The sequence below is a fragment of the Nerophis ophidion genome, linkage group LG29 (genome assembly GCF_033978795.1).
Source record: "Nerophis ophidion isolate RoL-2023_Sa linkage group LG29, RoL_Noph_v1.0, whole genome shotgun sequence".
In the NCBI taxonomy this organism is placed as follows: Eukaryota; Metazoa; Chordata; class Actinopteri; order Syngnathiformes; family Syngnathidae; genus Nerophis; species Nerophis ophidion.
Window position 1 is genome coordinate 30,845,996 of NC_084639.1, and position 15,601 is coordinate 30,861,596.

The window sequence follows — 15,601 nt, forward strand, 5'->3', positions numbered from 1 at the left end:
GAAACTGTAGCCTTTAGCCACACAAACACACGGTGATTCCTTGTTTAAAATTCACAGAGGTGAAACTTTACTATGGATCACAGCGAACATGGATCCCGACCCAATGTCAACCAGCAGGTTTCGGTGAGAAAATTGTGGTAAAAAGTCTCTTCTTAGGTCAGCTTGTGCCGCCCATAAAGCAGCCGTCGACTTCCCTGAGACACTGGCGTCAACACACCCGTGAACACACACATCTGACTATCAGGTACTGTTAAACTCACTAAAACACTAGCAACACAATAGAAAGATAAGGGATTTCCCAGAATTGTCTAATCTGTCCCAATGCAATCGCGTTTTTTTTTTTAAACTTTTTTTTTTTAAACTTTTTTTTTTTTTTTTTCTTGTCCGTCGCTATCAATATCCTCAAACACAAACCTTGCTCCTCTCTGAGCTGCTACCTTACCGTGGTAGAGGAGTTTGCGTGTCCCAATGATCCTAGGAGCTATGTTGTCTGGGGGCTTTCATGCCCCCTGGTAGGGTCTCCCAAGACAAACAGGTCCTAGGTGAGTGATCAGACAAAGAGCAGCTCAAAGACTTCTATGGAATTACAACAAAATGAACTCAGATTTCCCTCGCCCGGACGCAGGTCACCGGGGCCCCGCTCTGGAGCCAGGCCCGGAGTTGGGGCACGATGGCGAGCGCCTGGTGGCTGGGCCTGTTCCCATGGGGCCCGGCCGGGCACAGCCCGAAGAGGCAACGTGGGTCATCCCTCCAATGGGCTCACCACTCATGGGAGGGGCCATAGAGGTCGGGTGCATTGTGAGCTGGGCGGCAGCCGAAGGCAGGGCACTTGGCGGTCCGATCCTCGGCTACAGAAGCTAGCTCTTGGGACGTGGAACGTCACCTCACTGGGGGGGAAAGAGCCTGAGCTAGTCCGCGAGGTAGAGAAGTTCCGGCTGGACATAGTCGGACTCACCTCGACGCACAGCAAGGGCTCTGGAACCAGTTCTCTCGAGAGGGACTGGACCCTCTTCCACTCTGGCGTTGCCGGCAGTGAGAGGCGACGGGCTGGGGTGGCAATTCTCGTTGCCCCCCGGTTCAAAGCCTGCACGTTTGAGTTCAACCCGGTGGACGAAAGGGTAGCCTCCCTCCGCCTTCGGGTGGGGGGACGGGTCCTGACTGTTGTTTGTGCTTACGCACCAAACAGCAGTTCAGAGTACCCACCCTTTTTGGGAGCACTCGAGGGAGTACTGGAAAGTGCTCCCCCGGGTGATTCCCTTGTCCTACTGGGGGACTTCAACGCTCACGTTGGCAACGACAGTGAAACCTGGAGAGGCGTGATTGGGAAGAATGGTCGCCCGGATCTGACCCGAGTGGTGTTTTGTTATTGGACTTTTGTGCTCGTCACGGATTGTCCATAACAAACACCATGTTCAAACATAAGGGTGTCCATATGTGCACTTGGCACCAGGACACCCTAGGCCGCAGTTCCATGATCGACTTTGTAGTTGTGTCATCGGATTTGCGGCCTCATGTTTTGGACACTCGGGTGAAGAGAGGGGCGGAGCTTTCTACCGATCACAACCTGGTGGTGAGTTGGCTGCGATGGTGGGGGAGGATGCCGGACAGACCCGGCAGACCCAAGCGCATTGTGAGGGTCTGCTGGGAACGTCTGGCAGAGTCTCCTGTCAGAGAGAGTTTCAATTCACACCTCCGGGAGAACTTTGAACATGTCACGAGGGAGGTGCGGGACATTGAGTCCGAGTGGACCATGTTCCGAACCTCTATTGTCGAGGCGGCTGATTGGAGCTGTGGCCGCAAGGTTGTTGGTGCCTGTCGTGGCGGTAATCCCAGAACCCGTTGGTGGACACCAGCAGTGAGGGATGCTGTCAAGCTGAAGAAGGAGTCCTATCGGGTTCTTTTGGCTCATAGGACTCCGGAGGCAGTGGACAGGTACCAACGGGCTAAGCGGTGTGCAGCTTTAGCAGTCGAGGAGGCAAAAACTCGGACATGGGAAGAGTTCGGGGAAGCCATGGAAAACGACTTCCGGACGGCTTCGAAGCGATTCTGAACCACCATACGCCGCCTCAGTAAGGGGAAGCAGTGCACTGTCAACACCGTGTATGACTGCTGACTTCGACTGCGGATGTTGTGGATCGGTGGAGGGAATACTTCGAAGACCTCCTCAATCCCACCAACACGTCTTCCTTTGAGGAAGCGGTTCCTGGGGATTCTGTGGTGGGCTCTCGTATTTCTGGGGCTGAGGTCCCTGAGGTAGTTAAAAAGCTCCTCGGTGGCAAGGCCCCAGGGGTGGATGAGATCCGTCCGGAGTTCCTTAAGGCTCTGGATGCTGTGGGGCTGTCTTGGTTGACAAGACTCTGCAGCATCGCGTGGACATCGGGGGCGGTACCTCTGGATTGGCAGACCGGGGTGGTGGTCCCTCTCTTTAAGAAGGGGGACCGGAGGGTGTGTTCCAACTATCGTGGGATCACACTCCTCAGCCTTCCCGGTAAGGTTTATTCAGGTGTACTGGAGAGGAGGCTTCGCCGGATAGTCGAACCTCGGATTCAGGAGGAACAGTGTGGTTTTCGTCCTGGTCGTGGAACTGTGGACCAGCTCTATACTCTCGGCAGGGTTCTTGAGGGTGCATGGGAGTTTGCCCAACCAGTCTACATGTGCTTTGTGGACTTGGAGAAGGCATTCGACCGTGTCCCTCGGGAAGTCCTGTGGGGAGTGCTCTGAGAGTATGGGGTATCGGACTGTCTTATTGTGGCGGTCCGCTCCCTGTATGATCAGTGTCAGAGCTTGGTCCGCATTGCTGGCAGTAAGTCGGACACGTTTCCAGTGAGGGCTGGACTCCGTCACCGATTCTGTTCATAACTTTTATGGACAGAATTTCTAGGCGCAGCCAACGCGTTGAGGGGTTCCGGTTTGGTGGCCACGGGATTAGGTCTTTGCTTTTTGCAGATGATGTGGTCCTGATGGCTCCATCTGACCGGGATCTTCAGCTCTCACTGGATCGGTTCGCAGCCGAGTGTGAAGCGACCGGAATGAGAATCAGCACCTCCAAGTCCGAGTCCATGGTTCTCGCCCGGAAAAGGGTGGAGTGCCATCTCCGGGTTGGGGAGGAGACCCTGCCCCAAGTGGAGGAGTTCAAGTACCTAGGAGTCTTGTTCACAGGGGGGGGAAAGTGGATCGTGAGATCGACAGGCGGATCGGTGCGGCGTCTTCAGTAATGCGGACGTTGTATCGATCCGTTGTGGTGAAGAAGGAGCTGAGCCGGAAGGCAAAGCTCTCAATTTACCGGTCGATCTACGTTCCCATCCTCACCTATGGTCATGAGCTTTGGGTCATGACCGAAAGGATAAGATCACGGGTACAAGCGGCCCAAATGAGTTTCCTCCGCCGGGTGGCGGGTCTCTCCCTTAGAGATAGGGTGAGAAGCTCTGCCATCCGGGAGGAGCTCAAAGTAAAGCCGCTGCTCCTCCACATCGAGAGGAGCCAGATGAGGTGGTTCGGGCATCTGGTCAGGATGCCACCCGAACGCCTCCCTAGGGATGTGTTTAGGGCACGTCCAGCTGGTAGGATGCCACGGGGAAGACCCAGGACACGTTGGAAAGACTATGTCTCCCGGCTGGCCTGGGAACGCCTCGGGATCCCCCGGGAAGAGCTAGACGAAGTGGCTGGGGATAGGGAAATCTGGGCTTCCCTGCTTAGGCTGCTGCCCCCGCGACCCGACCTCGGATAAACGGAAGATGATGGATGGATGGATGGATGGTTCCTAATTATGTTGTCCATGAGGACCGTGAAGATTCTGGACTAACGGCACAACTATTTGTATTTTTAATTCCAGCTGACTGACATAACTATTGAGTTCAGCTGCCGCTGCTACACATTACAATCAGCTTTGAATGATGACAAATAAGGAAGCAACAAAAGTTTGATGTGTGTGTTATTGAGAAGAAGATGACATAACTGCATTTCACCTTGCACTGCACACATAGTTGACTTCTTTAAATTTTCCTGAAGGAACTCTCCTGAAGGAATCAATGAAGTACTATCTATCTATCTATTTAAGACTTCAAATAAACAGCTGCTGATAAAAGACTTCCCTGCTTTAAAATGTTACAGAACATCATGTTGGAGGTGTTCAAACTCTTGTGCTAATAGAAATGCTATTTAAAATGCCTTTTTTTCCAGGTTTTTATTTCCACAAATGACATGTAGTACCGACAAGAGTACTGATAAATACTGGTATCGATAAGGAATATTTATTAGGGTATCATATCAATAAATCTATAAATTTACATCCCTACTGAAAATACAAGCCAGATATCTTAAAAAAATAAAATCATTTTTTATTTGGATTTAGTTACTACTCCGGTGTCCAGCAATGTCTCAACACCTTTGAGAGATGAATTAATGTAGTTTATTTGTACTAATTAGCTATGTTTTGTTGATGTTAAACATCAGAATCAGACACATTTTATTAACCCCCGAGGGGAAATTAAAATGTTCAGCAGAATCCCATTCAAGGTCAGACAAACATTCTAGGGAGACAGAACAGGATCGCTGACGGGTCTGCCAACTTGCGGCGCCCCTTGCAAAAAAGGTGAGATACATACATGTAAACAAGTGGGGGCAATGAGAGAGAGAAAAAAAATCGGTCTAAGCCTGGGCCCCTGGAGAGGGGGTCCAGACTGAGGCCAAGGGAAGAAAACAACTTATTGCCATAGCACACATTCCTCTTTCATGTGTGGAAGAGGGAAACTTCAAAGAAGACAAAGGACATTAAAAGAGCAGAGCTGATGCAACCAGCCACTTCTACATACAGCTATGAATAAAAAGTAAAAGAAACATATACACTGTGGTGGCTTTTGCGGTGTCCCACGCCATTGTCTGTTGGGGTGAAGGGAGCTTGGCCAGAGACGGGAGCAGACCCAACAAAGCAACCAAGAGAGCCGACTCCACTCTCGGCCGCCAAACCAAGTCTCTGCCAGTGTCCAGTCCGCATGGATGAGTGAGGATATGTCCAAAGAGACCGAGGTGTCCGATACCTGCTCATTCAGCCAAGACACTGTGAAGCTTTTCCGTCCCGGCGCTCAGTGCTAGCTCCGCAGTCCTGTCTCTTCATCTGCATCTCCTCCAGTCTCTCCAAACGGACTCTGGTGTGGCAGAAACCCAGCAGCTGGTCTCCATGGCCAAAAGTCTCTCGGGAGGCAGATCCAGAAGTTCACAAAAAAGCACCGCAGAAGTCACGAAAGTGCCACCCCTTGTCACACAGTCCCAAAAGGTCCGGACCAAAAGGCAAAAAAAAAAAAAAATAAAAAAAAAATATATATATATATATATATAAAAACATGAAAAGAAGAGGGAAACACAAAAGGATGACACAAGAGCACAGAGTTCCTGCCAACAGCAGCCACTACAGGGTCGCCATCTTGGGGGAAAACAATTAAAAAATTGCAGCATACCAGCTACAACAACACACAAATCATAAAAGTTTCCTAAAGGAAAATGTTCATATTTAAATAAGTAGAGTAAATAAATCATAAACAGGATTTTACAGTTTAAATGCAAATGTTGATGCTCCTCTTAGACACTGTTCTTTGTTCTCTTTCGGGTGTACAAGCAGCTGTCTTGTTTGTATGTAAGTGTTTTACTGCTGTGTTTATTTTTTTCATGAGTTTTTGTATTGCTTCGCTGATGTACCGTATGGTTTTGACATCTTGAAAGTCAACGTGGGGACTGATGAGATCCTCAGAGACAGAACAGCGGCAAACAGCTTCCCGCCAAGAAAAAGAAGAGGGCCAAGAAAAAAGTGTCGGCCGCCAAGGGCAAGAAGAGCGACGCCCAAGCAGGACGCTCCTCGTCCAGCCCCAAGAAGTCCAGAGCGGGGAGCAAGTCCAAGGCCATCGTCATGGACTCCAGCACAGACGACGAGAAGCATGACGAGGAAGAGAAGTTGACGGCGAGGGACAAGTGGTCGGAAAAAGAGGAAGAGTCGTTGGAAAAAGAGTTGAAAACTTACCTGCAGGACTAAGTGTGCACTTGGATCTTCAATCCGCCAAACTCTTCCCACATGGGAAGAGTGTGGGAAAGACTAATTGGCATCACTCGCCGTATCCTGGATGCATTGCTCCTTAAGGAGGGAGGCTCTCACCTTTCTCATGAGGTGCTCACCACTCTCATGGCTGAGGTCATGGCAATTATAAACGCAAGACCTCTCATTCCAGTTTCAACTGACCCAGAGATGCCAGCAATACTAACACCTGCAACCTTGCTGACACTGAAGAGAGACGTCATATCTGCACCGCCAGGAGACTTCAACGTGAAAGACATCCACTCACAACAATGGCGGCAAGTCCAATCTCTCTCTGATAGATCCGGGAAGCGATGGAAACAAGAATACCTGTCAACCATACAAACTAGGAGAAAATGGTATGCAGAAAGGCCTAACCTGCAAATTGGAGACCTAGTACTACTGAAAGACGGCCAGGTGAGAAGAAATGAATGGCCCACTGGACTCATCGTCAAGTCTATCAACAGCCATGACAACAAAGTAAGAAAAGTAGATGTTAAGATCATCCGACAAGGTACTCCAATAATCTACACTAGACCTGTTTCAGAGGTTGTGTTGCTCCTTCGTAAAGAGACTGTATAGTGGTATAAAACATTATACCAAGCGGGGAGTGTTATGCCCGTTTGATTGTGGGCTATTACTGACACCTTGTGGCGATGGGAAATGCTGCGCGTCATTAGTTTGGGCACTTCCGGTTTACTTTGGGCACTTCCGGTTTACGATGTTCGTCTAGTTCATAAACAATAAGAAGTAGTCGAGTTGTGTTAACTCTTACAAGCCTTGGAAAAGATAAGTCTGTAAGTAAACTGTTTAACTTGTTTATGTAACTCAATACTAAGGTGGAAAGTTGCTAAGTTTGATAGTAAGATGTGTATTGAAAAACGATTTTTGGGCACTAATTTAATGAATGTTTGAGGATTTAAAATGGCTGCTGGTCGCATATTTCCACCATCGAAATAGTTTCAACACTCAGCAGTATTTGTTTGGCGATAATGCTGTATATTTGTGTGAAGCTAATGTTTAGATATTGTGTATAACATTTCAGTATGTTAATTGAATCATATAGCTTATACATTGTCATTGTGTGTATTTCAGTTTTACAATAATAAAAAATAAAAGTTAATAAATAAAAAGAAAAGTTCTTCTTCAATTTCGTTTTCGCTATTTGCCTCCATACTCCAACCCTCCCTTTCAATAAATGCGTAATCTGTTGAATCGCTTAAGCCGCTGAAATCCGAGGCTGAATCCGAGCTAATGTCGCTATATCTTGCTGTGGTAACCGCCATGTTGTTTGTATTGGCATCGTTATCTGACGTCACAGGAAAATGAACAGTGGCTTCGCACATAGCCAAAATCAAGCACTTTAAAGGTTTTTTTAGGGATATTCCAGGACGGGTAAAATTTTGAAAAAAACTTCGAAAAATAAAATAAGCCACTGGAAACTGTTTTTTATTGGTTTTAACCCTTCTGAAATTGTGATAATGTTCCCCTTTAAGAAAGTCAATGATTTCACTATAAAAGTGGGTGACATTGTTATCACCAGGAAAGATGAGATCACCTACCTAGGTTCCATTCTACAGGCAAATCTTTCCTGTGATAAAATGGCAACCAAGGTAATAAAAAAGGTCAACCAAAGAACGAGATTCCTCTACAGAATGTCCTCTCTGGTCAACAAAAGCACCTTGAATATTCTAGCGGGAACTCTCATTCAACCCTTTTTCGATTACGCTTGCAACTCCTGGTACCCCAGCACCTCCAAAACCCTCAAATCTAGACTCCAAACATCTCAGAATAAGCTAGTCCGGTTACTTTTAGACCTCCACCCCAGATCACACCTCACTCCAACCCACTTCTCCAAAGTGAGCTTGCTCAGGGTGGAGGACAGAGTAAAACAACTTGCACTGAGCCTAGTCTATAAAATCCGCTACACCTCCTTGATACCGAAGTACAAGTCCAACTACTTCCTTAACGTAAATGACCGCCATAACCACAACACCAGGGGGAGCTCCACAAACCACGTTAAACCCAGATTCCGATCTAACAAAGGTCTTAACTCATTCTCTTTCTATGCCACATCAGTGTGGAATGCACTCCCAACAGGTGTAAAAGTAAGTGCATCTCTATATTCTTTCAAAACCGCTCTAAAACAACACCTCCAGGCAACTTCAACCCTTTACTAATACCCTCCTCCATTCACATCCCATCTCCCCGGATTATAAATAACCTAATGTAAATAATCAAATGTTCTTCTAATGTATATACTTGTTCTTATGCTATGTGAACTCACTATGTTCTCTGCTGGCTGTACATATCCTACTAAATAAGACCTACACTGTTTCAATGTCCATTTCTCTGTTGATGCAATTGTTGATGACTGAAGTACTGATATCAACCAAAGCTCCTCATCCCACCCCCCGATTGTAAATAATGTAAATAATTCAATGTATATACTATGATGATTAACTTGTGTGATGACTGTATTATGCTGATAGTATATATTTGTACCATGAATTGATTAACGTGGACCCTGACTTAAACAAGTTGAAAAACTTAATGGTGATGTTACCATTTAGTGGTCAATTGTACGGAATATGTACTGTACTGTGTAATCTACTAATACAAGTATAAATCAATCAAGCAATCAAATTCAGAAAATAAAGACTTATACTGTGATTGAAAACAAATGTATTTAAGGAGTGTAAGATTGTCATTTAGGTCCCCTGTGGACGACTGAGGAAGTGCCTGCTCTAAAAAAAATTCTTAATCCCCACTATGTTCTGGGGACGTAAGAGGGCTGACGTCACCGGATCAGAATTATTCTATTGACTCCGGGGGAGTCAATAGAAGAAAAACAAAATGGATTACCAGGCGTGTATGGTGAGTCCTGGACAAGTTGAAAGTGGCTGTGTCTGTGAAGGGGTGACGGTGGAGTTAGCTAGGCGACGCCCTTCGCCGCGGCTTCCGCCTCTGCCGGCGCGTGCGAGGGGGTGGGGTGAGACGGGGTGTTGCTGGACCCAGTGGAGTCAAGCGGGACTTGGAGACCTCCAAGCCCCAAGATCATCACATACGGCGCGCCGCGGAATGTCCCAGCCTGCATTGCTTAGGCTAACGTCCACGTTATCCTGTCGAATTCTTCGACTTCCGCTGCGAGAGAAGCTTCATTAACTCGGACTTTACTGTGACGTCTTGCTGGCATCGTGGTGAAAAGTTGTTCTCTCGTGGGTGCAGTGGAGGATGGAACACAGCGTGAGGATAAGGATAATGATTTGTTATACACTACAAAAACAATTTTTGAACAAAAAACACTTGCATTAGGCACTAAAGACAAAACAAACAGAACTAACGTGGAAGCTAGAAGGAACAATAAGCGCTAGTATATAAACTAAGGACAAGCAAACAAACAAAATAGCATGGAAGCTAATCGTATAACAAAAAGTATTTTACCACAATCGGGAAATGCGACGTCATCTGTTGCGTGTAGCAAACTAAAGTCCGAGAACAAAAGGCAAACAAAGACAGGCATATATAGGGGCAGAAATAATCAACAGTCCGGGATCTTGTTGTTGTATTTTACGCTTCATAATGTGCCACACATTTTTGATGGGAGACATGTCTGGACTGCAGCCGGGCCAGGAAAGTACCCGCACTCTTTTACTACAAAGCCACGCTGTTGTAACACGTGGCTTGGCATTGTTTTGCTGAAACAAGCAGAGGCGTCCATGTTAACGTTGCTTGGATGACAACATATGTTGCTCCAAAACCTGAATGGACCATTCAGCATTAATGGTGGCTTCACAGATGTGTAAGTTACCCATGCCTTGGGCACAAATACACCCTCATACCATCACAGATGTGTAAGTTACCCATGCCTTGGGCACTAATACACCCCCATACCATCACACATGTGTAAGTTACCCATGCCTTGGGCACTAATACACCCCCATACCATCACAGATGTGTAAGTTACCCATGCCTTGGGCACTAATACACCCCCATACCATCACACATGTGTAAGTTACCCATGCCTTGGGCACTAATACACCCTCATACCATCACAGATGTGTAAGTTACCCATGCCTTGGGCACTAATACACCCCCATACCATCACAGATGTGTAAGTTACCCATGCCTTGGGCACTAATACACCCTCATACCATCACAGATGTGTAAGTTACCCATGCCTTGGGCACTAATACACCCCCATACCATCACACATGCTAGCTTTTGAACTGTGCGCCTAGAACAATCCGGATGATTATTTTCCTCTTTGTTCCGGAGGACACCATATCCACAGTTTCCAAATATAATGTAAAATGTGGACTCGTCAGACCACAGAACACTTTTCCACTTTGCATCAATCCATCTTAGATGAGCTCGGGCCCAGCCAAGCCGGCGGCGTTCCTGTGTGTTGATAAATGGCTTTCGCTCTGCATAGTAGAGTTTTAACTTGCACTTACAGATGTAGCGACCAACTGTAGTTACTGACAGTGGTTTTATGAAGCGTTCCTGAGCCCATCTGGTTATATCCTTCACACACTGATGTCGGTTTTTGATGCAGTACCACCTGAGGGATCAAAGGTCTGTAATATCATCGCTTACGTGCAGTGATTTCTCCAGATTCTCTGAACCTTTTGACGATTTTACGGACCGTAAATGGTAAAATCCCTGAATTCCTTTCAATAGCTCGTTAAGAAATGTTGTTCGACAATTTGCTTACAAATTGGTGACCCTCGCCCCATCCTTGTTTGTGAATTACTTAGCATGTCATGGAAGCTGCTTTTATACCCAATCATGGCACCCACCTGTTCCCAATTAGCCTGCACACCCGTGGGATGTTCCAAATAAGTGTTTGATGAGCATTCCTCAACTTTATCAGTATTTATTACCACCTTTCCCAACTACTTTGTTACGTGTTGCTTGCATCAAATTCTAAAGTTAATGATTATTTGCAAAAAAAAAAATGTTTATCAGTTTGAACATCAAATATGTTGTCTTTGTAGCATATTCAACTGAATATGGCTTGAAAATAATTTGCAAATCATTGTATTCCGTTTATATTTACATCTAACACAATTTCCCAACTCATATGGAGACAGGGTTTGTAGAATTAGCTTTCATCATCTTAGAGGTGAGAAAACAGTTCAGTATGTCAATATAGCAGCATAAGCTAGTTACTTCTGTGATCAATGCGCCGCTAAAAGTAGGTCCTTAACGTTAGCGCTTATAATAACAATATCATTAATACTTGGTTAATATTCAGGTCACAAAATGTAAAATGAGTATTGTTGGCAGTTTTTTTGGATGGTTATTTGGAGGACTTTGTGGGTCTAATAGAGGAGCTCCCATTGACTCCAATGTTAGCTGATTTTTTGCTCATGATTATTTAATAATTAAAATTCATAAAAGTTTGAAACAAATGTCTTACATTAGGATTGTGAATGATAGGTGACATTTCTAAAAAGTGCAGTTTCCTTTGAATTTGTCAGATAAGTAAACAGCCCTTCAAATTAAATATGTAAAACAATTGAGGTTGTTTATAGATATTATCCACTATGAAGTTACAGTCAAACGAAGCACACAAGGGAAAGTAAATAAATAAATAAATAAATGGGTTGTACTTGTATAGCGCTTTTCTACCTTCAAGGTACTCAAAGCGCTTTGACACTACTTCCACATTTACCCATTCACACACACATTCACACACTGATGGAGGGAGCTGCCATGCAAGGCGCCAACCAGCAACCATCAGGAGCAAGGGTGAAGTGTCTTGCTTAGGACACAACGGACGTGACGAGGTTGGTTCTAGGTGGGATTTGAACCAGTGACCCTCGGGTTGCGCACGGCCACTCTCCCACTGCGCCACGCCGTCCCTAAAAGTACATTCATATACACATGAAGTACACACATGTGTAAGAATCATGTTAACCACCAAAATATTGTCTCGTTCTCCTAAATCCAATATCGAGTATCCTTTGGTGAGCTGACCGTATCGTCACACCTTTAGTTAAAAGCACACCATCCCCATGACATGACACTTCCACGAGATGTAGAACAGTAGTCCCACATTTTAGACATACACGCACATCTGAAGAATATTAAAATTAAATATATTTGGTGGGCCAAACAAAATGACTCGACGAACCAATGTTTGGTATGGGCGATATGACCTCAAATCTATATCCTAACAACAATATGTCACAATATATAATTTGATATATGATTGAGAATAGAATAATTTCAAAATAGGTACACAAGCTCCTAATTTGGCAGCTGACATATGCAGTAACATATTGTTCGTTTCTAATAGTATTATTTTGTCAAAACAGTTATTATTAATGTACTTGTTTATTTACTGTTAATATCTGGTTACTTTATTTGAGAAAATAATACTGGAAATGTAATATTTTACTGCATATTTCAGCAACTAAATTAGGAGCCTGTGTAGCCTGTTTTAAAATGGTTCTATCAGTAATTCTAAATGAAATACTGTATCGTAAAATCAATTTTAAACCATATCGGTCATCCATAGTAAAAAGTCCTGTCCTGGTTTTTGTTTCTTTTCCTGTGAATAATGTTGTAAAGAGCAGCGTGTTTGTGCGTCACTGAGATTTCAAGACAGTTCATACGATAACTTGTTTTTCCTAAGTGCATGTAAAAGTACTGAATGCATTGTGTGACTGAGCAGAGATGCTGTGTTTGTCTTGCAGACATCTGTGAAGAACATCTTCACCCTTAGCAACAGAAGTGGAGCTTCAGGATGCGGACAGAGGAGCCACAGCCCTCCCACATTAAGAAGGAAGAGGAATACCCACTGATACCCCATTTTAAAAAGGAAGAGGAGGACCCACTGACACCCCATTTTAAAAAGGAAGTGGTGGATCCACTGACTCCTCACTCTAAGGAGGAAGAGGAGGACCCAGTGACCCCTTACATTAAAGAGGAAGAGGAGGAAGAGGGCATCAGTCAGCCTAAATGGTTGGAGGAGTTCCCAGTGACTGGTGTCCCTGTGAAGAGTGAAGATGATGAGGTGAAAGGTGAAAGTGAGGAGAGGGGAGGGGGGGAGCCTCCAAGCAGCAGCTCAACACAACACATGACAACAGAAGCTGATGGAGACCACTGTGGAGGATCACAAGCAGACAAGCTCTTAGCTCCACTATCAGATAGTGAGGACACAACGTCACACTCTCCTGACACTGATGATGAAGACTCTAAAGATGATAAGACATGTCACACTGACAACACTCACTTCACATCTTCTCACTGTCACAAAACTCTTAAATACCATTGTCGTCTGAAATCACACATGAGAACACACACTGGAGAAAAACCTTTTTCTTGCTCAGAATGTGGTAAAGGTTTTACACGAAGTCAACATTTGAAAGTACACATGAGAACACACACTGGAGAAAGACCTTTTTTATGTTCAATCTGTGGGAAAGTTTTTATTCAAAGGTACTATTTAAAATCACACATGAGTACACACACTGGAGGAAAACATTGTTCCTGCTCAGAATGTGGTAAAAATTATACTCAAAGCCATAATTTGAAAACACACATGAGAATAGACACTGGAGAAAAACCTTTTTCATGTTCAATCTGTGGTAAAAATTTTACTCGAAGGCAACATTTTAAAACACACATGACAATACACACTGGAGAAAAACCTTTTTCATGTTCAATTTGTGTCAAAAATTTTACTCAAAGGCAATCTTTGAAAGTACATATGAGATTACACAATGGAGAAAAAAAATGTTTCCTGCTCAGACTGTGGTAAAAGTATCGTACTAAATCAAAGTTTAAAAGTACATATGAGAACACACACTGGAGTAAAACGTTTTTCATGTTCAATCTGTGGTAAAAATTTTACTCGAAGGCAAAATTTTAAAACACACATGACAATACACACTGGAGAAAAAACCTTTTTCATGTTCAATTTGTGTTGAAAATTTTACTCAAAGGCAATCTTTGAAAGTACATATGAGATTACCACTGGAGAAAATAAAATTTCCTGCTCAGAATGTGGTAAAAGTTTTGTAATAAATCAAGGTTTAAAAGTACATTTGAGAACACACACTGGAGAAAAACCTTTTTCCTGTTCAATCTGCGGTAAAGATTTTACTCAAAAGAAGCATTTCAAAGCACACATGACACTACACACTGGAGAAAAACCTTTTTCATGTTCAATCTTTGGTAAAAAATCTATTCGAAGGCAACATTTAAAAACACACATGAGAATACACACTGGAGAAAAACCTTGTTCCTTCTCATAATGTGGTAAAAGTTGTGTCATAACACAAAGTTTAAAAGTAAAAATGAGAACACACGCTGGTGAAAAACCTTTCATATGTTCAGTATGTTGTAAAAGTTATATAGAAGGACGACAATTAAAATTACACATGATATAGCACTCTGGTGAAAAACCATACTCCTGTTCAAGATGCAACAAAAGCTTTCGTCACCGACAATCTTTCACAGTACACATGAGAATACACCCAGGAGAGAAAGTGTTGAGTTGCAGTGTGTGTGGTGAAAGATTGTCTTCTAAGTACCAGTGTAAGAAACACAAGTGTGCTGGTGAGAACAGCAGCAGCAAATGAAACTGCAGGATTTGAAATAAACTGTCCAGACTTTCATTTTGACTTTCTAACAACATCAGCACATATAACATGTGTGACATTGTTGTTTGTCTAACAATCTGTTTAATATGCTTCTACATTTATAGATTAGACACTTCAGATTAGTGTGTTTATTACAGTCAAGTACATGAGTTAATATACACATTTGTGTACTTTGAAATGAACACAACAATTTGACTGAAAAGGTGAGAATAAACAGTACATAAAATTATGTTACATGCAATAAACATTGTATGTGTAAATATCCATAATTTACCTCTCTACTTATTCATAATAGTGTTTTATATGTTTTTTGAAAAATGACGTGTTACATATCTTATTTTCTAATTGTAGATAATTGCATAGATGAACTCCTTTAAATGATGTACATATTTGTTTTACATGTGTTCATACCTTTGCTTTTGAGTACACATAAATCCCTCTTAGTTCATATTTACTGGTTCACATCTGAAACATCTTCTGGGCCACTTCTGGAAGCATATTATTATTTACTTTATACATCATTTGAACAGTTGTCTTTTATACAAGATCTTTTACTTTTATAATGTGTGATTTTTTGAATAATTTGTTGGGTCTCTATAATCCATTCTATTAGTTGTCTTTATTACTCTCTTGTGTAATATGATGATTGTTGTGTGATTGTTTTATATGTATGTCCCCAGACTTTTATGCAATAAACAATGTATGTTTCAACTGAAGTTGGCTACAATAATTCTAGTTAATATTTGTACGTATTTTATTCTCTTTAGTATTGCACTCCATTGTTTTATTGTTTTCTTTATATGACTTACATGTAGTGTCCAGCTTACTTCATCATCTATATTAACTCAGAAAAATGCGATTACCTTAATTCCTTTAATTTCAATATTATCCATCATAATTTGTGTTTTACATTTTTACAATC

General features: G+C 43.3%; 2 protein-coding genes across 2 annotated transcripts in view; one reads left to right on the forward strand and one right to left on the reverse strand.

The window, feature by feature from the left end:
• Window positions 1–15,601, reverse strand: part of LOC133546177 (oocyte zinc finger protein XlCOF22-like) — a 55,359-nt gene that overhangs the window by 26,048 nt on the left and 13,710 nt on the right. The gene's annotated exons all lie outside the window — the stretch shown is intronic.
• LOC133546203 (gastrula zinc finger protein XlCGF8.2DB-like) lies at window positions 6,735–15,395 on the forward strand. Its single transcript, XM_061892104.1, has 2 exons — window positions 6,735–6,858; window positions 12,769–15,395. The coding sequence occupies exon 2, from the start codon at window positions 12,819–12,821 to the stop codon at window positions 13,833–13,835; it is 1,017 nt and encodes a 338-aa protein (XP_061748088.1). The 5' UTR covers window positions 6,735–6,858; window positions 12,769–12,818; the 3' UTR covers window positions 13,836–15,395.

What these genes read in the sequence shown, in the direction of transcription:
- LOC133546203 (XM_061892104.1), top strand. Translation starts at nt 12,819, where the DNA reads ATGCGGACAGAGGAGCCACAGCCCTCCCACATTAAGAAGGAAGAGGAA.